This window comes from Poecilia reticulata, linkage group LG4, assembly GCF_000633615.1.
Source record: "Poecilia reticulata strain Guanapo linkage group LG4, Guppy_female_1.0+MT, whole genome shotgun sequence".
NCBI classification, from domain to species: Eukaryota; Metazoa; Chordata; class Actinopteri; order Cyprinodontiformes; family Poeciliidae; genus Poecilia; species Poecilia reticulata.
Genome location: NC_024334.1, coordinates 1,477,708 through 1,501,366, shown reverse-complemented (window position 1 = coordinate 1,501,366; position 23,659 = coordinate 1,477,708). Strand labels below are relative to the sequence as shown.

Here is a 23,659-nt window from a genome sequence, read left to right as displayed (position 1 = left end):
CTGATCTACCGAGACTATAAATTCTTGCCCAGGTAAATTTATAACATTGTTTTGACGTCACTGTCAAGCTGGGACTTGATTGGCTTGTGCAGTACTCTGTCAATGAGTTTCTCCGCCCTCTTTTGTAACCCTTGGCAACCAAACAGTCCACAACTGACGAGCAGTTACTTTCAGCGAAAAAGGAGTTCAATATATGGCTTAAACTACCGGTAAGAGCTATTTATTTGTATGTAATCTGGTCTTAATCTATGTATTTTTTATCACCGTAGCAGCAGCAGCTAAAGATAATGTATTCAAGGTAGGTTACGGCAGTTTTGAGGGGCCAAAACAAACCGCACGGTATGTCTTCAAAACCTGAGGTCAATTGCTACTGTAGTACCCTGGTGAGCAAAACTGTTTAATACTTTGTCTCAAACGATGTGCTTTTGTTTGGTTGCAAATGTTTGTTAGCAAATGTTTGTTAGCAAAAAGCAGCTTTAATTCCGTATTTATTAAAAGTAATATCAAAGTAATTAATTGGTGTTCATTTTAAACACAAAATGAATTGGTGTTCATTTTATTAATAAATTAATAAAATCTTTATCCTGGTTGTAAAACTATAGGCCACTGACTTGCATTTTAATACCTAACTTTTCAAGTTTGGTATTAAAATGACTCTGACTCCTTGTTTAACTATTATTTCTTATTACAGAAAGAACATGTATTAATTTATTGCCTGTTTGAAAATATTTATTTTAGTACACTATAATTTTCTAACCAATAAACCTTAAAAGTTGATGTACTTTATTCATACATTGATTTAATTGAGGCTGCACAGTGGCGCAGTTGGTAGAGCTGTTGCCTTGCAGCAAGAAGGTTCTGGGTTTGATTCCCGGCCTGGGGTCTTTCTGCATGGAGTTTGCATGTTCGTTTGCATGTTCTCCCTGTGCATGGTGGGTTTTCTCCAGGTACTCCGGTTTCCTCCCACAGTCCAAAAACATGACTGTCAGGTTAATTGGCCTCTCCAAATTGCCCCTAGGTGTGAGTGTGTGTGCATGGTTGTTTGTCCTGTGTGTCTCTGTGTTGCCCTGTGACAGACTGGCGACCTGTCCAGGGTGTACCCCGCCTCTCGCCCGAAACGTTGGCTGGAGATGGGCACCAGCACCCCTCCCGACCCCACTGAGGGAAAAAGGGTGCAAGAAAATGGATGGATGATTTAATTGACCCTGAGAAACTTAAATTCATTGTAATTCATGTTTTCTCCACAAGATGTCAGCAAATGCACTGTTTTTGTTCATAATCCCGCTGACTGAAGTCTAGTTCCAGTTACAAACAGTGATTTTTAAAATGGTTGATTGAGTCTCTGCCTCTTTTTGATCAATGTCACTTTATCCTCAGTGAACGTGTTGATCCAAATAAGAAAAATGGGTCCCAAGGCAAAGAAAAGATCACCAAGTAGAGGAAGAGGGAAAGGCAAAGGGAAAGGTGAGAGTTTAATTAGATAATGATTATATTCAATCAGAAGGCATTATGTATTTTTGTTTTAATATGACTATATGTATGTTTACTCTTTTAAAATCTCTAATGGAAGGAATTATTTCCATTTTAGGCAGGAGCAGTCGGACTTCTACACGTGCAAGTTCAGGTAAGAGAACTTTGGTACGGTTGTTATTTTTGCAGCAAAAGAAACAAACTAAAAAGCCAGATGCAATTTCATTACGTCTGTATTGAAGTTTGGAAAACATACTTCATATTAAACTCACAAAACATTTGTTATCTTTTATTTTTATTAAACAATCGGTCTCTTGACACAGCTGATAGTGTGGCTTTTCTTTGGAATTCAGGCAGAACACCCTTGAGAGGTTTTTGTTTTTCCATTTTTCCAGTTCATTTAAGATAATTTGATGTGCCTTGAGGCCTCACACAATCTACAATGTGATGTGCGTACTATTGCGTAGCCTCTGGACATGCTCAGCATTGGGTCCCTTTTATTTAAAACTTGCGTTCATCCTTGAAATCAAGCTTTTTATTTACCTAAATGAATCATTAACTGTTTTTATTATTATGTTATATTTCATTTTTATCCATTTCTGTTTTTCCTTAGAATCAGTTTTTACCAAATTCCATCTCTTTCTCAGGAAGAGACTTTCACACATTCCTCAGGGACTTAGCCAAGCCTTAACTTTACCTTTCCACTTAACCTAAAACCACTGACTTTTAACCCAAAAGTCAGTGGTTAATCTTACATGCTCTAACTTTTAGTTGTGAAATATAAAAAATATCCTCTGATCAACTATGATACAGGCCTTATTTTGTTTACACCAAGCAACCAAAGCCCTTGAACTTTATCTTCTGCTACCATCATCCTTTTTCTCAGCAGCAACAGAGACGAAGGTCGGAGTCGATTGGAAGGATGGATGGAAAAATCCTGGAATAAAATAAAGCTACAAAAGAATTAACAATAGAATAAATGTAGAAAGAAGCCACAGTTTATAATTTGTTGCATTCTGTTCCTACCACTTCACAATTATGAACTATGATTTTCAAGTTGTGTCCCATAAAATCCCAATAATGCAGTTAACGATTGTAATCTGACAAAGTTTAAGAAAATGTCATTAGTAATAATACATTTCCAGCACACTCTAGGTCACTTAAAACCAATAGAAATGCTTAAAATCGTGTTATGATTGCAGAGAAACATATAGATTGATGTGCTGGCAAGCCTTTGGTGAATTAAGCAAGAAAAGAAAGACCTAATTTAGAATCATTTTCAGCAGCAGACAACAAATGCAATTTAATTGTACTCTGGGGGGAAAAGTAACATTGTACATCATACTCAGTTTTTTTTCCCTCCTAAACAAACATTCTCTGTGAACACAAATGCCATGGCTGTCACATATCTTTGTGAAATGAGGGGTGTGAGTTTCCACTACAATGATTTGGCACGAAGCCTAAGTGGTGTGAGTGGAAAAGGCTGACACGCCCAGCTGGGAAGTGGTAACTCCAGCTTTACTTGAGCATTCCCCCCGTCCTCTCGGCAACCTTGTGGAAAGACTTTGAAGACAGAGATCGCAAGGAGGAGGAAAACTGTTATTATGCAGAGTCCTGTTTACTCTTGTGTTCCCTGGCCTGAGACACAGCTGAGATATGGAGGAGTAAAAACGTCTAAAGTGTAAACTAAGACAGTCACAACAGCTAAAAATGTCTTCCAGTAGTCATTCAGCAGTATGTTAATGTAAAGTGACAGTATTATTACAGGTGACAGTGTTTAGCAGCAATAGCTGGATAAGTCAGCTAATTACAATGGTTGTTGCTTGCCTGTGATGTTTGAGGAGGGGCAGGTGCATGAAATGTGTGTTTGATATGAAACGTGAGGGAAAAATGTTCCTCTGTGTATTTTACACCATGAGAACAAAAGCTTTATTTGCTTTTAATTTCTGACTTATCTGTCATGTTGCTCTGACTTGGTAAGGATCCACAAGACAGATGAACTGACATGCTCTGAAAAAGTCAGTTTGTTCTTCTTTACTGCAGGTGTCCAGGTTTTTGGAGCTGAATCTTCTTTGTATGACATTTCAAAGTTGACCGTCATCACCACTTAACAGATGAAAACAGAGCCCTGGTGTCTTTTTTAGGACTGACTTGTATGTGGGTGATTCTGATTTCTGTGGAGGAAAGACTTCCTCAACGTGTGAAGAAAACGAAGAAACAGATCTCATTCTTTTGGGTTTTGTTTTGCACTTTTTTGGAATTAGCAGATCAGGAAACTGCTCTCGCTTTCTCCAGACAATGGCTCATTTTGGAAAAGTGTGTAGGCCAGGTTCACACCATTCTGCACATTGTTTCCACAGAACACAACTTTTGGTGAATGCACAAGAAAAAGAAAAAGGAAACTCCAGCCCTCTACATTGTAATCCCAGTTTAACTCATTTCATGTAATCTGAACCAAGAGATCATATGAGTGTGTGTTTTCAATATCAATACAAAAAATAAGGCACAGGAATTACATTTTTGAAATATTTATCTTTGTGAAAATGAATCTGAATTTTAGATATGCTCTGTTTACACACTTTAAGATGAAAGAAAATCTTCATGTTCCTCTTGCACATCAATTTAGTTTCATTCCTCTCACTTGGATTGTTTTCAATTGTATTACAGGTTTGTGACCAACAAACTTTCAAGAGAATAAGATAAAAAAAAAACTGATTCTGAATTTTCTCCTCAAGATCACCCTGACGACATCTTCCCCCTGGTCCTGACGTCGGCCACCCAGGAGCTCTTCAACTGCCGTATTGATGAAGACGTCTCAGAGAAGCGCCCCTTCAAACTGCTCAAGAGAGACGACATCATAGACGACATGAAGACGAGAGCTGCCATTTCTGATTTCAGCCCAGTGAAGCACGCCGTTCTTGTAAGATTCATCCAGACAAATAGACAAATAAGCTGAGCTGCTACGACAACACATGGGTCATAAAACAAGGACAGTGTGAGCAAAAGGTCGAAGCTCACTCATATTTTCCCAGAATCCCTTTCAGCACATTACTCGCAGTCTCGCAGTCTCATCAGGCGTGAATTTCTTTTTCATGTTTAGAGTGTAACTCCTATATTTCATAGATGTCTTTGCATGTCTTAGTGTGAACTTGGTGTCATTGTTCTCAACAGGATTACCCAGAGGAAGAGATGTTGTTGGTTTTTGATTCAAACCTCACTTACGGCCAGTGCTTCTACTTGGTTCTGACACCAGAAACCAAGGAACGAATCCTGAAAGTGAGACTTCAGTTTTATTATGTTATTAGTTTCACAAAACATGATCAAAAACGTCCATGTTTTCCGTTCTATAACAAAGATGTTTCATATGTGATATATTTTTGGCGTATTGTGTAATTTAGCATGAAACTCTTAAGAGCTTCAGCTTTAATTGTTTTATAAAACATTTATGTTCAACTCCATAACCCAATCTTCTTCTGTCTCTGTCATCCAGACCCCAGAGGCTGAAGAGCTGCTTGAGTCCGAAAGAAGACCAAAACTTTGGATTTCTCTTGGTAGCGAGAAGGAAATAGAAGAACCTATCAAGGAGACGAGAGAAAAGGCATGCCACAATAATAAAAAAACACATATGCAGAGTAAAGTTAAGTGAAAATACATCTGCTGCTGTTGTTCTATTCATTTTGTCTTCTTGTCCTCATCAGCTGAGGCTGAAATTAAGAGTGGACCGGGAAGCTCAGTCAGAAGTCTGTTTTTCAGACCGCGACTGTGCAGAGTCAAAGGACGGTCACTTGGAGTGCACTTCTTATGAAGACAGTAAATTCAAGATCAAGAAACTGATGAGTGATTGCGCAGTGCAGGCTGTTCCCACGCTGCAGACCAACAGTTGCCAGACAATGAGGTATAATGATGAACCTTTGTGCTTAAAACATGTAATCAGCAGGAAAAGACTGAAAAGTTCTGGCCTTTGAGTCGGAAACAGATTGAAAGAAGTCTGCCTGGAACAACGACGTACATATTTCTTATTAACATTGTTTTGCCTTGCAGGATGGTTCCAAAGGACACCTTCACTCAGTATGAACCAAGAGAGTTCAGCACCAAGGAAAGAGAAAAGATTCTTAAAGAACTGAACCTGAGAGATTTTTGTGAGAGACAGGTTCCCAGGTGAAAAAAAAAGGTTTTTGATTGGTTGTTTTCCCATCCAATCAGACTCAACCAACTAGATTTGAGAAAATCTAAAACTCACACCCATTACAGTGACTTTGCATAAGGTTTCCTGCTATCACAGTCGGCCGTGTTGCTGTTTGGTTTTAGGATGTTGTTTGCCCTGCAGCAGGAAGAGATCAGAAACGTGTTTCTGGATGACTGGAAGGCTCTGGCCACCGGGGTTGAAACCTGTGACTGGTCGGGGCAGGTGTCCGATACTCTGGTGCTCCATCAGGTCTTCACAGATCAGAAGTTCGCTAAAAACAAAACAATTAGTTGCCTCAACTGGCACCCGACAATAAATGGTAAAGTGCAACATTTTAAAGCAGTTAAGCTTTTGTTTTCCCATCGAGAACAGAAGAGTAATGCAGAGATGAGCTTTACTTATGTTGATAGTTGAAAACATAATTATTTGTGTGTGTGTGTGTGTGTGTGTGTGTGTGTGTGTGTGTGTGTGTGTGTGTGTGTGTGTGCGTGTGTGTGTGTGTGTGTGTGCTGCAGGTGTGGTTGCTGTGGCCCTGACAAAAAGACACGGGGAGCTTGCAGAGACCTCCAGTCCTCCTCTCATTGTCTTCTACAGCTTCTCCGACCCCTCTAATCCCCAGGTGTGACAAGCAAACAAGAAAACCCTCCAACACACAAGTAAAGAAATCTCTTGCACATCTCTTGGAGAAAAGCTTTTAGGAGAAACAGCTGGAATGAAATGCACTTTGTCATTCAGGACCATTGTTTGCTGTAGGAAAATTTGAGAGCGCCTATTGATTTGAGCATATGCTCCCAGTCAATAAATCTGAGCAGCTAAAGTAATGTAATACCACTTCTGCGTGATGTAAATCTTCCCTGGAGCTTGAGTGACCCGTTGCTTCATTGGCTAAAGTGGGGGTGTGTGGAACTTTATACGCATATCTGATGAAATGCAGTTGATGCTAATGGATTGTTGTATTGTAAGACGAACCTTGCATTAACAGACAAGACGGAAGACTGCAGTGAATAAAAACTCATATGATGTCTGAATCTGCCTTGCAAAAGTGTTCGTACTCCTTTATCGTTCCTGCAGCTTTTCTCATCAGGAGCTTAGAACCGTTACATATTCTTCTCTAGAAAACTGCTCAAGCTCAAAAAACACTGAATGATTTAATTTCCAGCCTTTCCCACAGGTTCCCAATTAGATTCTGGTCTGGGCTTTGACTAGGTCGTTCTAATACATGAATCTGCTGTTATTTAAGCTGTTCAGTTGTAGCTCTGGGGGTAAGTCTTAAGACTTTTGCAGCAGGTTTTCTTCCAGGATCGCCCCGTGTTTAGCTTCATCAATCCTTCCGTAGACTCTGACCACATTCCCCGTCCCTGATGAAGAAAAATATTCCAAAAAGTATCATTTTTATCTCATCCGACCAGACAACCAGAAGGTTTGCTATGTTCCCTACTTGGAATGTGGCAAATTGCGTACAGGACTTCTGTTGTCTGGCTATTTTCAGGCTCCTCTTCCATAAAGGCCAAAGTTGTGGATTCCTGTTAACACATTCTAAGCTTTGGATCTCTGCATATCCTACATCGTTGGGCAAATCGTGAAGTACATTGACCTTTTAAACTGTAATGTGACAGAATGTGGAGAAATTAAAAGTATATGAATACTTTTGCAACAATGTACTGCACATAGGTTTCTGTTTATGTTTTGTATGTACTACATTTTCTTTTTGATTTTCTCTCTTTTTTATTTTTTATTTGCAGTTTCTCCTTGAATGCCCAGACGACATTCTTGCATTCCAGTTCTCCCCCTCCAATCCAAATATTATTGTTGGCGGCTGTTTAAATGGCCAGGTGATTTTTTTATTTTTTTATTTTTCCTGTACCACCTTTCCTGTCTCTTGTACTCTGAAAAGTTCAAAATGATTTCTTTCGTCACACAGGTCTGCTCTTCAGCCCACTATAAAATACTATTTAAGTGTTATGTTCTCAGGTGATTTTGTTCCACTGACTGGTTTTGTTCGTTAACTCATGTTTCAGATTTTGTTGTGGGACATCTCAGCTCATGTCATCTACATACAGGCAACACAACCCGGCAGTAGAAAAGATCCAACAAGTTCAGACAAGTTTGTAAGTGCAAATATATATGGACTTTGCCAAATGCCAGAAAATTGAGATAAAATTTTCTACTTTTTTTATTTCCTCTTTTCTAAAGCTTAATTCATTTACATACATTTTGTTAGTAATTGATAGCGGTGCTTTTCAGTAGTATGGCTTGGAGCAGACTTTTCACCGCAGTGGGAATTGTGTCCGACTCAGTCAGTTTTGGCCAACTGCGCTGATGCTGCTGTATTTAAACAGACACATATACTAGGTCCCCACATTTACTTTGTGTGTTTTTATGGTCTCTACAGTGGAACAGCTGTCTCCATCCCTCTCCTCTCTGCTTTATTCTCCTTTACTCCTCCCCTGTCATCCTTCTTCCTTTCTCTATCTTTGTTTGCTCTTAATTCTCTTGAGTCAACACGGCACAGTGCCAGCTGTTACACAACTCCCCATCTTCCATCCTGGTTTGTCCCCTTATGCAAGATAACGTTCTGGTAAATCAGATCACTTTTCTCTCTGCTGTTTGCAGAGTAAACAATAGCATTTGTGCTGGTTAAAAGGACTTAATTTGGGTGTTTGGATCTGTTATCGGCCTACTAGATAAATCATCCATCCATCTTCTTTACGCCCTTGTCCCTTAGTGTGGTCAGGAGGTGCTGCTGCCTCTCCAGCCAACGTTCTGGGCAAGAGGCGGGGTCACCCTGGACAGGTCGCCAGTCTGTCGCAGGGCAACACAGAGATACACAGGACACACAACCATGCACACACACTCTCACACCTAGGGGCAATTTAGAGAAGCCAATTAACCTGACAGTCATGTTTTTGGACTGTGGGAGGAAACCGGAGTACCTGGAGAAAACCCACCATGCACAGGGAGAACATGCAAACTCCACGCAGAAAGACCGGGGCCAGGAATTGAACCCAGAACCTTCTTGCTGCAAGGCAACAGCTCTACCAAATGCGCCACCAGATAAATCACTTTGGTTTAACTTGTTTCTTTATCATGAAGGCTGCATGTGGAAGGTTTGTTTTCCCTTGCATACATATTGATATCATAGCAAAAAGAAAAAAAAAAACATTCATCAAGTATTTGGATTAAATTTGAACTCTTCGGACTTTTGCGTATTTTGATACAATCCGCCTGATTTGATTGATTTGTCAGATTTTACTGTCCAGTGCCTTTTTGTGTTTGCTGTCTCTCCAGGACCTCAACGACAGCAAAGAGAATATTCCTATTGTGCGATTCTGTGCGGTGTCGGCGTTAGAGAGCAGCCACAAAGCCCCAGTTACTGATGTGCAGTGGCTGCCGCCAACATTCGAGGTACAGAAAAGTTAGAGGCGACTTTGAAAGAGAGACATGTTGTAAACTAAATAGAGTACGGTTAATATTAGAAGATGTCCGCTTGATGAAAAGGGTGTTCTTTTTTGTGTGGATATAGCATTATGCATTATACTTCATGTAAATAATAGACCAAATGTAAACTCTAAAGAGTCATTGTTTATGTAAGTACATGGAGATATTTATAGACTGATCCTCAAAGTCAACTGTGGGATATACTGCTTACTACCAAGATGACAAAAAAAGAAGCGTTGGCATGCGCCTTGCAGTTTCTTTTTTCCTGTCGGCGCCTACTCCTCGCCTCTATAGAGGGTCGTCATAAATCATTTTCACGTCTTGTATTCATCAAGATGGGTGGAAAAGTTGTAAGCATCAAAGTTCCCTCAGGGGGAAGATTAACATCCTACGATGCTATAGACTTGAACTTTTTCACATCGTCAAACACATCTGTTTCCTTTTTGAGGAATTAGTATTTTAGACAAACAGAAAGCATAAATTGAGAAACAGGATGCGGGATTTTTCAAATGAAATTCTGATAATTGCGATTGATTTGCATTGTTTTTAATTTGTACCAAGTTTACCTTTGATTTTGTAACTTTTTCTCTGAAAAGATTACTATGTTGGGTTTACCAGTGGAGAACAAGCAGAAAGTCTCGGTTCAGATCATCACCTGCTCCCCTGACTGGTAGGCCATCTTTTGAAAAACACAAAATATTTGAAAGACAGATTTAAAGGATCTCAAGGCACCAACTCAGTGTGTGTGTCTAAATTTGAGCTTCTGATTTAGAGTTTTCGTCCGTTCCCAGGTCTGACCTTTTTGCCTCAATTTGCTCCATAGCTCTCTCCGTTTTTGGGACGTGAGGCTTCCAGCTGTGTTTACGAACACGCCTGGAGAGAGCACGCCGGCTGTCGAAAATAAAACCCAGATGACGACCTGTAGCGTCCCTGAAACTTTCAAACACCTCGACAGGACATGGAAACCATTGCTCAGAGTAATTTAGCTTCTGGAATTTGTGATATGTGTAGAATCTAAGCTAATTTTAATATAGATGAAAGGTAATAGAATGATGCAGAATCAAGGATCTTTTATCTTGTGTCATTTGTCAGGTTTCACTGTCAAAGGTTGAAACCAAAGGAGAATATGTTCCTATGAAGTTCAGCTTTGAAAATGTCATCGCTCCTACAGGTAGGGCCAAAGGAGGGATATTTCATTTTTCTATTAATTTTAATACTTTTGCAATAGAAATTTAGAAATGTTACAAATTTAACAATTTGAAGGGGCAGTATTGTGTAAAATTGACTTTTTTGACCGTTATGACATGTTGTAATGTTTTTTCTTCATCAAAAACATAACTGGAGTGTTGCTTTGATTCTTTCATGCATTTTTGAGAAATCCTTTAATCTCCTATGGCAACCATTTAGCTATCCAAAGTGCCTGGTTGGACTTAGCGACACCTTCGAGGTGCGGCTTCTCCACAATGCTACATTTTTCAAGCTTCTGGGCTCCAGCGTTATAGAGTAGTAGACCTTCCCTGCTACTTTCTCACTTAGCTCCTTCAGACTAGCCATCAGTAATTAGCAAACACCTGCTGTTTACCTGCTGCGCATCTGCTGAGTTCATTATATGAGCTACTTCTCAGAGCAACGCTGGTCACAACATTGTTTAAGGATTAATAGAGAAGCGATGTTGTGATGACTTCCTGAAGGCGGAGCTTCAGAAAAAGCAGGAGTTTTTAAAGAGACAGAGCTTTAAATTAGAAAGTGAAACTAGGTCCATCCATCCATTTTCTTTCACCCTTGTCCCTTAGTGGGGTCAGGAGGGTTGCTGGTGCCTCTCCAGCTAACGTTCCAGGCGAGAGGCGGGGTCACCCTGGACAGGTCACCAGTCTGTCGCAGGGCAACACAGAGACACACAGGACAAACAACCATGCACACACACACTCTCACACCTAGGGGCAATTTGGAGAGGCCAATTAACCTGACAGTCATGTTTTTGGACTGTGGGAGGAAACCGGAGTACCCGGAGAAAACCCACCATGCACAGGGAGAACATGCAAACTCCATGCAGAAAGACCGGGGCCGGGAATCGAACCCAAGGCAACAGCTCTACCAACTGCGCCATTGTGCAGCCATTGAAACTAGGTCATATTTGATATATATAGAATTTTATAACAGCCAATCATAGTTAATGGATTGTGCTATAAAATGACACAATGTGCCTGGAAAATACATATTAACAGATTTAACAAAGATTTTGTTTAGTTTTGGTTTGAAAAGTGGATTTCATTGATGAGCACGGTGAGGCTGTCTTCCTTGAGTTTCCCACCACTCTTCCAAAATAAACTAATTTCTGGTAGCAAAGCACTGGCCTTGCTCACTGTCAGCTCTTTGTAATATCTTGCTCAGAAAGCCTGAGGAAGGTTGAATGTGTCCATGCTGGTCAAGAAGAGACGTGTCTTTGTCTGAAGGTCCGGCTCCATAAACACCACTTTGGTAGCTGGGAATTAATTTGCTGCAAGGTCATCTTTTTTTCACTTAACCCAAGCACTCACCAATTAAGATTTTAATGAATATGATGAATATTTTGGTTCAGCTTAAGGAGATTTCCTATCTTACTGACAAGGTAAGTCTTTGTGTTGGCTCCAGTGTTCATCATTTTGCTGCCACTGCTATTTCTGAAAGTGGAGCCATTTAGCAGTCATTTGTAGCGCAGCAGATATACTTTGCGTGATTTTCCACGCCGCGTTATGGTCAGCAGGCTTCACGGTCACCGTGGAACAGCTAAACTGTCCTTGGGCAGCACTGGATCGATTTCTGCTGCGGTGCAACATAGTCTTACTGTTTTCTCCACACATTTTTAAATGGAGAAATGAATTCAGAAAACGTGCAACAGAAATGCACCGAGAAATCAGCTGCTGAGCAAAACAAGCTGATTTTCTGGCTTGAGCGACTCTGACGTTTCTGACCAGTAAGGTCATCAAAAATCTCACTGCTAGTGGTTTAAAAAAGTTACTCAGAGTTAGTTATTTTTACTCTCTGCTTTGGATAACTGTTTTCCTTAATAAAAACATTTGGTTGTATCCTCTCCTAGCTAGTCCCTTTTCTTTATAGAACCATCTTTCCCAGCTTTATTTCTCATTCCTCTCATCATTTCCGCACCCCATTCACCAGATACACCTCTCCTTATCCTCCCTCCTTTAGTCTTCCCATCATGTCGTTAATGGTGAGAGTACTATGCAGACGGCATCTTTATTTCCTTACATTAAGCATAAACCACTGACTCAAACTGTTCCTCCTCTTCCTGTGTTTTTCTGAGGAGCTAAGCCGTCTCTCTTAGTTGGTAGAATTATGATTCACACTTTAACCTCGTTTTCCCACAAGACATTAAGGGGACAGAGGTCCTTCCGGACTACAGCCAGCTCATGCTACCTGCATCTGAAAAACTGAAGGAGATGGACAGCATCAACACCAAGTTTTTTGTCGGGACAGAGGTAAAACTTCAAAATGTCGAAACTTTAAAAACCAAATCCACAACAGCATTTTTTCGGGGTTTTCTTCTTCTACTAAATCTTTTTTCTTCCCAAACTTCCTTCAGTTTACATTTCAGTGTTTAGTAAAATTGCTGAATTTTTTATTTTTTTTAAAGCTAAGATGATGACAGAACATTGGCTTTGAATGGTTAAGAAACCGTCAGGTATGTGTAGGTTTGGTTTATTCTGTGACGAATCTCATATGACGTGTCGTRTTTTCGCTGCCAGAACGGAGAGATCATTTACTCTGACTGGAAAATGGAAAGCGACGACTCCGGGCGCCCGCACAGTGAGTGCTGCCATATTTCCAGGTTGTTTAAAAAGGAGCTTAAACAATATATAGTTTACCATCTGTAAGCACTTTCTTATCAAACCAAGACATTCATCACAATAAACTGAACTGTTAAACTTCTGTTTTTCAGTTTTATAGCAATAAATCTGACACCCATATCCCTTTTAAATCACTCTTGTCCCTTGGCAGCCGTGCTAAATTTAATTACCCTCAGGAAATGCATAGGATTGCAGAAGCTTGACTTGTCTTCATCATTTATTGTGACTGAGACTGGAAATCACAATCAGCATTGTGCCAAGTAAAACATGCCTTTTCTCTCTCACAATGTGCAGATTCCAAACCCTTCGCGTGTTTCAACACCCATCACTGGCTGGTGAACACAGTGCAGCGATCTCCGTTCTTCAAAGACATTCTTCTGACAACAGGAGGCTGGAACTTTGCCATTTGGAAAGAGGGAGTCATGGTAACTACACTAAAAACAAGTCCGCTGGGCATAAATTATGTGCCCAGAGTCAAATACAAAAACCATACAAGGAGGTTATATTGGTTATATTATTTAACAAGAGAGGGAATTTTGAGCCCTTGCAGAAGGATTCACACCTCTTGAAATGTTACAAAGTTGTATTAGAAGAACAGTTCTCTGTGTTTTTTATTGAGATTATAATCTGAAGAATGTGGTGAGCACATGCCACTTCTGCTCTGATACCCCTAAATAAAATCTGACTGCCTTCAGATGCCACCCATTTATCACCTAGAATCGATTTGTGTTATTAATTCTCAAAATACCTCCAGAATAATAGTAAACAAAGGTTAAGGAACAAAGCAGACAGGAGGTTAAAGCTATAAAACAATATTTGGCTTTGATATTAATAAAGGAACAAACAATTTCAGATCACATCCGCTTTACAGATTGACTGTAGGGAAAGTTAATGTCTCAGTGGCAGCGCCTTGAAAAGTTTTGTGTAACAAGTAAAACATTTGCTCCTTAGCTTCATTTAACTTACTGTATGTTGCACATCTACAGTAATTTGTTTCGCCATTTTACTYTAAACAACTAAACATCATTTAGATGTTTGACAGAGGGCTTTTGGAGCATACAGATAACTGACCAACTTACCAAAAAATAACTTCAGATTTGCTGTAAAAATGTATAAAGTTGCATTCGCTGTTTTCCCTGAAACCGCTGCATGCAGGACGGCCCTCTGGTTGCGTCGCAGTACTTTGAGCAGGAGTGCACGGTGGGATGCTGGTCGCTGTCCCGGCCGGCTGTTTTCTTCATTGGAAAAGCAGACGGCAGCGTTGAGATATGGGACATGCTAAAAAACAGCAGTGAACCACTGCAGCTCCACGCTCACATCAGCAAAAGCAAGATTACCTGCATGAAAGCCTGCAGTTTCACAAGTGAGAAAACACATGTGTGTATTAAAACTTGTATACGAAGCTTTTATTTAAAAAAAAAAAAGAACGTTTTTTTTCTTACGTATTTGTTAAAACTGACACATGACAGTATAATATGAGACAGATAATCTCAGAAACAATTAAGCTCATCCACCTCCTCCCTTTGCTGCCGTTGCTGTCTGAAGAAATGCACAGCTCCCGTTCAAAAACAACCAATCAGAACCAGGAGGAGGGCTTTTAAGCTGTCAATCAGGCTCGTGTGCACGCTTGAGCTTTCATAGGATGCTCTGCTGTCAGGGAGAAGCTGTAGAGTAGCAGAGAGAAAGGGGAAAGCTGTGAGCAGCACATACCATGGCATGATTGATGGCATGAATGACAGAAATTATCAAATGAAAGCTAATTCGTGTGTTTCTCAACTACCACTCACAACAACTGGGAATGTCACTCCCAAGCTCCCACCAGTGTTGACATGTGCTTTTGCAAATTGACTATTTAAAGGTATTTTTCAGTACTATCTCTACGGCTGTCGTCACATTACACCTGTACATGTTTTATTTATTTTCTCAAAGTTTAGCTCTGTGTTCAGTGAATCAGCAGGCTGCTTATTTAAATTGTTCTCTGCCTCCAGGCAAGCAGCACTTCCTGGCTGTTGCAGATGATCTCGGGGTTCTTCGTATTTTTGAAATACCAAAGGCCCTCTATCTTCCTTTCAGGCAGGAGGTGAGGCGGCACAGCTAGACTGGCTTGTTTGTTCAAACTATTTATAATAATAAGTCTGAGTAAGCCGTTTATTGTTTACCTAACCATAACCACGCAAAAAATATTCATTTTCATTTGATGGTTTTTTTTTTTTTTTTTTTTTACAGTTTGCTTTTACAAACACAAAACCACATGATTTTGAAGTTGAAGGAAAATGTCGTGTGAAGAACAAAATTCTCACGTACTCAGCCCCTTCTGCTCTGATATCAATAATTAAACTCAAGTTCAACCAATTGCTTGAGCAGTCCTCTAATTAGGAAACAGAGTCCACCTGTGTGTGGTTTAATCTCATCCATACAGCTGCTCTGTGAAGATCTGAGGTGTGTCGGAGAACATTAGTGACCAAACAGCATCATAAAGGATCAAGGAATACAGTTCTGAAGAAGTTATAAAGCAATATTCTACGCTTTGAACAGTTCAGTTCTCCACAAGAGGATGGCACAGTTCTAGACTTCCTAACAGGCATGTTTGACACAAGTTATCCTGGGAACACAGCAGAAATGTCAAATTAGAACCTGTGGTTGGAGACCTGACTCAAACGCTTTGACCTACATTTAAGAAACAAAAACCTGCGGAAGAAAAGTAACACGAAACAGTAGCATGAAACATGGGTGTGGCAGGATCGTTTCTTTAACTTCAAGCTTGTGCTGTAATTTGTGTTGGTCTGTCGCATAAAAACCCAATAAAATGCGCGGCAGTTAGTGGTCACGACTTAAAAGAATGTAAAACAATTGAAGGGGTATGAATGTGTAAATCKGATTTTCTGGGTTATTTGCAGGGCTTAAGCATGATGAGATTCTTTGATCTTGAAGCAGAGAGTTTGAAGGACTATTTAAAGAGAGAAGAAACMTGGACTAAACAGAAAAAGGAGGAGGAAGAAATCAAGATGAAACAGAAAATGGTAAGACGTGTTAGAAATCTGAACAAAGAAGGTAAAGATGGAGAAATAAATCTGTTCAWGTGAAGCTGCTGACAGGTTYACATTTTTAGCTGTTACAGTTGCGTAAGATTCAAAGCTGCTGTCCTGCAACATTTTTGAGCAACATTTAAACGTGTTTAAGTCAAATAAAAACATTTGTCAGTTTACTCTGAAAAAAGAGGCAGCAGCCTGGCCCTCTTTGTGTGTTTATCAGTGTCTCTTCTTTTTCCCYGGCCTCATGTTTAATTCATSCTTCATGTTATTTGATACTGACCACAGAGGATAGTGTACGTATTACCAGGCAGTGTCTGGCAAGCTCTTTGCTAACTATATAGGCTAAATCTATTGAGGGCTAAGTGTTTCCATCTCAGACTGGATAGCAGCTGCAGAATGAAGGCAGGTAATGTTTCTCTACCAAAGGAGAGCTGCGAGTTAACCTCCATCTTTACTGCTTCTTCAGATGTTTTTTTTTTTTATCATTATGTGCATATTTGGAGAGAAACGTACTAGYAGAATAGTTTGGTTTTCTACTAGGACCTGAGGACCTGACTTTTATTTGATAATTCACGTTAAAGTTCTGCAGTAAACTGAAATCTCAGGGTGCATTYAYACCCARCCACACATTGGACGSTTTAATCAAACTGTAGTTTGTCTGACTGGAGTCTCTGGTTTGCTTGAGGAGATGTGAATCAATCAATCAAATTTTATTCTTCAGGTGACAGACGGAAGGCCGACTTTGTAACTGTCTTCATGTGTCTCTGAAGGTTCAGGTCAGAGTCCATCACTACACCCAGGTTTCGGCCTGRTCGCTGGTTTCCAGCTGTAATAACTGAAGCCGTGTGTTGATTCTAGTTCGCTCCTCTTTAGGTCCAATGATAATAACCCACCCAGTTTTGTTTCTGTTCAGTTGTGGCACATCCACACATTTATCAGTTCTAAGCATTTATTCAGTGTTTATATGGGTTCAGAGTCACCTGGTTAAATCTTAATGTAGAGCTGTGTATAGTTGCTGAAATGTGCTATGCAAATAAACTTGATTGACTGCATTTTAAATCTTTCYGTGTCTCCAGGAACCTGAAAAACCAGAAACGCCTCCAAAGGAAATCCAGCGTCTGGACTTATCGGAGTACAGCGATGACCTGAGACTAGAGGAAGAACTCTTACAGGACATGGGCATGTGGCCCATGGCTGCAGAGCCGCCGGAGAGGAAGAATATCCAACATCACCCGCATTCATGAATATTTACACAATATTTTTTTATATACAAAGCAGAGGCTTGTTTGTTTATTGCCTGATTTCTGTCCACTTTTGATATTGTTTGTATAGAGATTTTGTCTCTTACTCCTAAATGTAAAAGTTTGTATTTTTATTGTTGTTTTCAAAAYAGTTTTTCTTTTGTGCTGTCCATATTTTAATCAGATGTAAAACTGTTTCCTCTTTTTAGCTTTAAGTCAAATTGTGKTGCCTTTGTTTCATATAAGCTTTGAAAAACCTGTTTATTGGTTTGGAAGCTAACTTCAATAACTATTTCTAACTGGAGATTATTTTACAATGTTAAGGATTTTTCTAATTAAACATTAAAGTGTAGTTTTTCTGTTAAATAAATCAATTTTTTTTAAATAAACTTTCTAAGCCGTTTCTTCACCTCCAGAACATGTGAAAGTTGGAAACATCTTGTCCCAGAGTGAGGCAGAAACGTTATTTCATGCATTTGTTACTTCTAGTCCAATTTCCACWAATTCTCTGTTACAAGGAAGCAGATTATTCAGTAAAAAACCCTCCAGCTTATCCAAAATGATACGGCGTGATTTCTAAAATGGGCTGCACAGTGGTACAGTTGGTAGAGCTGTTGCCTTGCAGCAAGAAGGTTCTGGGTTCGATTCCCAGCCCCGCTCTTTCTGCATGGAGTTTGCATGTTCTCCCTGTGCATGGTGGGTTTTCTCCGGGTACTCTGGTTTCTTCCCACAGTCCAAAAACATGACTGTCAGGTTRATTGGCCTCTCCAAGTTGCCCCTAGATGTGAGTGTGTGTGTGCATGGTTGTTTGTCCTGTGTGTCTCTGTGTTGCCCTGCRACAGACTGGCGACCTGTCCAGGGTGACCCCGCCTCTCGCCCGGAATGTTAGCTGGAGAGGCAGCAGCACCTCCTGACCCCACTAAGGGACAAGGGTGCAAGAAAATGGATGGATGGAAGATTTCTGAAATCAAAAGGACAGGTGAAATCTTTCCAGYTTGATCTTCTCTTGGTAGACTCCCTGTTAAACTYGGCATRTAACTCACTTTATACATTTTATTTGTCTGCATTTCATTGTTACCAGGATTTAATTGGAATGTWGCTCAATTTAAATGTGTCTATGTGACTGGACTTTATATTTTCGTGTGATTTGGTGCTTGTAAAGTGATTTGAGATATTAATAAAGTCATAATATTATACCTGTATTCTGGTAATATGCCTTTATTCTTGCATTATTACCACATTATTATGACTTCATTCTCGCATGAGTTTATTCTTGTAATTGTATTTTATTTTATTTTATTAATATGACCCTAATACTCTGTTTTATGTTTACTTATACATAAAAACAGACATTGTTTCTCTCGATGTGCCTCTCTTCTGGGGGCATGATTGTCATTTTCTATCATAAAAATATATGTTGGCTTTAAATCTAATACTTCCAGAGATATGAGTAATTTTGAGCAGGTATGACTTTTCTCAAAGGTAAATTAAATTTGATTTACTTCTGTGATGTTGGACCTTGCAGTGAGTCTTTCTCCTGTTTTCTGTTTCCATCAGTTTTTCTTCTTCACGTTGATAAAAAAAAACAAAAAACAAACTTTAGTCCCAGAATGACAGCCGGTGTCCTGTCAGAAAAGAAACGGCAGAGAAGGCGTTGCAGGTCAAATACTGCATAATGTAGGGGCAGCTGTCTATTGGCAACTTTTCACACTGTGTTCACGATCGCTCAAAAGGAGAAGGAGAGCACAAGGGTTGACAGAATCAATGAGCGACACAAGCTCAGCCTCTGGGGAAGCGGGGGTGGCAGAGAGGGAAGCGGCSAGCCGGGCTCTGCTTCACTCTGCCCATGACTCATTCACGTGGACGGCCCTGTCACGGAGCGCACAGAGAGAGGAGGAGGGTGAAGAATGGGCTGATGTGAGGGCTGCACAGAGACAGGCGTCCATATGGCCCCTGAGGCTCCAACGAGGTCCCGGTGACAAAAGGGGCCTCTGCTCTCCAGTCGTCTCCTCTTCAAACCTCTCTGGGAAATCTGTTTCAGAGTGCCTCTCACTTTCTCTGTGGGCCAGCTCAGGAATGCGCCGCCTGCAATCCAACACTCACTGGCTGGTTATTGTTTTTATGGCTGATGCGCTGGATCTTATGTAACAGCCTGCGCCTTCTTTTTTCTTTTCTGTTTTTTTGCAGCAAAAACTTTTGTGCAGAGAAGCTGTTGGGCTGGCCGCCTCTTTAATGTCCRGGACAATGGTCGGCAGCGCAGCAATAAACYCAACCTCTCCCACTGGCATGAGGGGGGCATTCATGATGTCAGATTTTCCTCAGTTGACTTCTTCATCCAAGTCCAAGAGATTTCCCAAACATAAAAAAGAGATCTGTAACTAAAGGGGCTGTCAATACAGAATGGATTGCCTGGGGTTCAATTTTTATCGCCGGTTCTTCAAAGTTTCCAAGCGAGATCCCGGGAAACAAAGCAAGCAGGTGCTGTGTAGGAGGAGCTGTAAATCTGGCTTGGCGAATTAAGCCATTGCCTTGGTATTGTTCCGGCTGGCCTCTTAGCAGCTCCTGCTGGGACGGGTGTTAGGTGGGGTGGGGKKTTTTTTYYTKKTTTTTTTTTTTGTGAAGGTCCACTTCCACAAATCTCCCAACATGGGGGCACCCTGCACATTCAACACATGCTCATCCAAGCTGGAGCCCAGCTGCACAGAGCGGGCAGAACAAGGGAGCTGATGCATTACAAGAACAACAAAATAATCTTACAAATTGATTACAGAACTGCTTGGTTGTGTTTCTCTTTCTTTTTAAACGTGTACTAAGAGACATTCCTCTGAGCAAACCTTAGTTTCTACAACCATCTGAACTTATTTCATCAGTCTTTTGATATATTGCTGTAAAGCAGCAAGCTGTTTCTCCTTGGAGCCTCTGTGAGGTAGGTGGTAGGTTTCATTATTTGACCCTTGACCTCATAAGAGATCAGGTGGCCAGGACACTGCTGTGGAATGTTACCCCCTTGACTCCTTTTCATTTTCTCATTTAAAGCTCTCAGCGGTTTGTAGTCCTCTCTTTGGTAACGTGTAACATTTCTAACACTTCATTGTTTTTATGCATCTCAGGATGCGCTCTGCAGCTGGTCTTCACAAGTCGTTCTTCCGTCTTTCTCGAGGTTTCGCAAAGTCGTTCTTTTGGCTTTATCATTTCCTGTCAAGGTCTTCTGAAAGTTACAGCATACTGAGACTATTGTGGGAAAAAAATTATAATATAAACAAGAAGAATGAGGTCTCACAAACCTAGAGCAGAGGAACAGGGCTGAAGGTGTTTATTAGGAAATAGAGGAAACAATCTGAGCAAACAGAAACAGAAAGAGTTCAGAAGTCTGCATACCCAGAAGTCTGCTGTAAACATAAGATTATTATCGACTATTTCAAAACCGTTTCCATAAACAACGTCATATTTATCCTGAGCAAATGTCCTCTAGATCTAGAGGATTGCATATTTGCTTTGCAGTTCTCACAGCTAGAGTGAACATGTGCAAGACTTTGCACATGTTCAGTGTTTCGCATGTTCAGTTAAATTTTATCACAACAATGCACAAATTTCTCAACTACTTTTAAAGCTTTATGACCAAAATTGGGGATAAGAAGCGTTCTCTTTTACAAAATATCTTGTTTAATGTGGAGTCCTGCATTAAGGTGTTTTTGAAAGAACGCTATTAGTCCAAGTTTTTGTTTCTAAAAGACATAAATGTTTCAGTAAACTGTGAGTCCCTCACATTCTACTTTTTCAACTATTTACATTTTTCTTTTCAAAATATCTGCCTGCTCCAACAGAGGACGGAGTCGCTGGTGGCTACACAGCCAAAGTTTCTCCGTTGACAGCCGGAGAGCGCTCTGCTGACAGCAGGAAGGCAATATTATAAACTAAAATAGCAGCTGGATCACTGCACTTCCTCCACATAACTTTCCATCGTCTCTGCGCTTCATATCAGCTCAGTGTTGGAGCCCAGAGGAAGAACTTTGACTAGCAGTGCGCCACCTGCACGTTTATCAAACCAGTCAGGTCCAAATCCTCTCATTAAATCTGAGCACAGCTGCTGTCAAGGCCTCTTTTCTGTCTCACCTTTCACATTCTTCTTTCCTATCAAGCAGAGCAAACCCTCCTGTCCTCCAGCTCAAAGGGAGAATGCTCTTTTCTGGAGGGGCGGGAGGGTGAGAGGTGATGAGCAGCTTACCTTTAGGAGGGATTAGCCTTATTAAAATGAAATGGTCTAGTCCTGAGTGACAGAGCAATGGAGGTGAAGCGGGGAAGAGGCTGGTAGGACAGAGGAGAGGGCCTGCGTTATGTGAGGCTTTTGGCCCCTGAAGATCTGAGGCACCGCTCCCGTGTTCTCCTTCCCTCCATCCTCCACTTTCACTTCTCTTTTTTTTCCTCGCTCTCTCTTCATCTCCCTTTCAATTTTTCATCTGCTCTGTTCTCTCATCATCGCCGGGGTTCAGAACAGCCGGATCTGTCAGCGCCGCGTCAAGAGATCTGCCCCCAGGGCCTCAGATGAGCGGCCAAGTACAGGGGCAGGACCGCGGGGGGAACAAAAGGCCCCCAAAAAACACACCAGAAATCCTGGGACTCTGGTACGTTGTGTTTAATAGCTCTACTATTGACGTGTACTGATGTAAGGAATGTGTACCCAGGGTCACAACGTCTAAGAAATGGATGAACAGGCAAAAACTGGTTTGTTTTAGCGATTTTATATTTTTTATGTGTGTGAAACGCATAAAAGCAAGTGAAAAATGATCATTGATATGCTTTTAGATAGCAGTCGCTGTGTTTCCATTGCAAATGTTCGCAAACATTTGTCGATATTCTGCCTACAATTTTGTAATTGCAGTGCTTCCATTAAATAAACAGCTAAAATCACACAGTTTAAAATAAATACCACACCATCATCCCCTTATGACTTCCTGTCGTCTTCTTCGTCTTTTCCACCAGCAGTAACATCCAGTTGTTGATCACTTGACTCATAAGATGTGAAAACGTTTTTCCATTGCAGTTTCCTGAACGGCACAAGTTTTGATACAGCAGAAAAACCTGCTCATCCTGGCATAAAGACTTTTTCTCAAAAAATGCGTTTGTTGTTTTTCAAACTACCCAGGTTTCCATTACGTACTTTTATTTTTGGAATTCAATTTGCACAATCTTGTGGTCAGTGGTGCAGAGAATCAGGAGTGATGGAGGCCAGACACAGGAAGAGAAAGGAATCACTTTTCTGAAAAGCTGCTGACAGGTTTGACCATTTTGGTCAATTTAAAACAGTGAAACCTTATTGCTAATTCTAGGTCCAGTGTAAGATAAACTGCATCTCTTCCACATGAAAGTAAGTGAGGTGTTTTAACATTTTAACAGTCACTTAATATCCTTCAAAACATAAAACGTTAACGCTCTTATTTTGAAACATTCTGTCATAAAATTCCTATGACTGCATTTTCCTGCTGAGTTGAACATGTAGTCGAATTTAAGTTATTTACATTTCACTTAAAAATAGTGGGCAGCCAGTAGCATTGGAAACATGTTACAATAAAATATTTCAGGAAAGCCACACTAATGTATCATATTTGCATTCCTCAGCCAAAGAAAACCTTTGTGAGGGATTCTGGGAAACGCAGATTGGTCTGTGAGGGATGAGCAAGTTATATAACTCAAACCACCTTGTTTTCTCTGACACTAACAAGGTTTGAGATTCCCTCAAGTCCAACAAGGTATTTAATTCCCTGTCCCAGGGTGTGCTAAGTTTTCAGTTYCAGAAAAATGAGAAATAACACATGTAGTTATTTTTCTACATCTTAACACATCACAGCAGGCTGTAGACTTTCTCCAGGTTGTTTGGTAACATAAAAACACAAATGTCCTGACCTCTGACCCCATCTGATCTCCAAACTTAGAATAGGAACAAAGTTAACTTGGTTTTGACGTCATTAAAATGTTTTGAGTTGTGAATTTACCTAAACTAGAAACTCAACTTTATCTCACACAAAATTTAACTGTACAAACAAAATAATAAGAAATCAGAGAAAACAGAGTGATTTTGTATAATCAAATAAGTTGCTTATTTTAGTTGCATCTCCATTAAACTGCAGATTTTGTTGCCATGGTTAACAGCTGAGAAAAAGGGAAATTAAAAGTCAAACAAAGACTGCGTGTTGTGCGGCTGGTCGGCTGACATGCAACCACTATCCTGACTCAAAGGTCAGCAGAGATTAGGGAGCGAAGGAGGATGGAGAGAAGAAGAGAGAAGGTCTGTTCCTCATGTGGGTGGCTGTCCGGGATGTTTACCTAAGCCGGCTCGTTTCTCCGCTCTCCCAAATTAGAAATGAAGGAAAGTTCAGCTCGCTACGTCAGAAGCTATGATATCAAGTGGGCGACCCTGACTGTCCAAACACTCTGTGTTATTAAGTCTGC

The 23,659-nt window shown here is 40.5% G+C and overlaps 1 protein-coding gene and 1 long non-coding RNA gene across 4 annotated transcripts; one reads left to right on the top strand and one right to left on the bottom strand.

Moving 5' to 3' along the window:
* Positions 1-129: 129 nt before the first annotated feature.
* Positions 130-17,824, top strand: dnai3 (dynein axonemal intermediate chain 3). 3 transcript variants are annotated; one of them, XM_008406212.2, is made up of 23 exons: positions 130-209; positions 1,378-1,464; positions 1,589-1,624; positions 4,206-4,390; positions 4,642-4,746; positions 4,961-5,068; positions 5,169-5,365; positions 5,512-5,628; positions 5,779-5,975; positions 6,172-6,275; positions 7,399-7,488; positions 7,675-7,764; positions 8,945-9,061; positions 9,691-9,764; positions 9,918-10,071; positions 10,187-10,265; positions 12,461-12,570; positions 12,838-12,898; positions 13,234-13,364; positions 14,095-14,302; positions 14,928-15,019; positions 15,837-15,959; positions 17,048-17,824. In XM_008406212.2, exons 2-23 carry the CDS (start codon positions 1,404-1,406, stop codon positions 17,213-17,215), a joined length of 2,607 nt encoding a protein of 868 aa, XP_008404434.1. In that variant the 5' UTR covers positions 130-209; positions 1,378-1,403; the 3' UTR covers positions 17,216-17,824. The 3 variants fall into 3 exon arrangements, with proteins under 3 accessions (XP_008404434.1, XP_008404435.1, XP_017159710.1); XM_008406213.1 differs by lacking the exon at positions 17,048-17,824 and having other exon boundaries at positions 14,095-14,316; positions 15,837-15,924; XM_017304221.1 differs by lacking the exons at positions 14,095-14,302; positions 17,048-17,824 and having other exon boundaries at positions 15,837-15,924.
* LOC103463078 (uncharacterized) lies at positions 14,089-22,485 on the bottom strand. Its single transcript, XR_533450.2, has 4 exons — positions 22,140-22,485; positions 14,454-14,603; positions 14,277-14,288; positions 14,089-14,174 (listed from the first exon to the last, which is right to left on the bottom strand). It is a non-coding gene; the product is annotated as an uncharacterized LOC103463078 (long non-coding RNA).
* Positions 22,486-23,659: the final 1,174 nt, after the last annotated feature.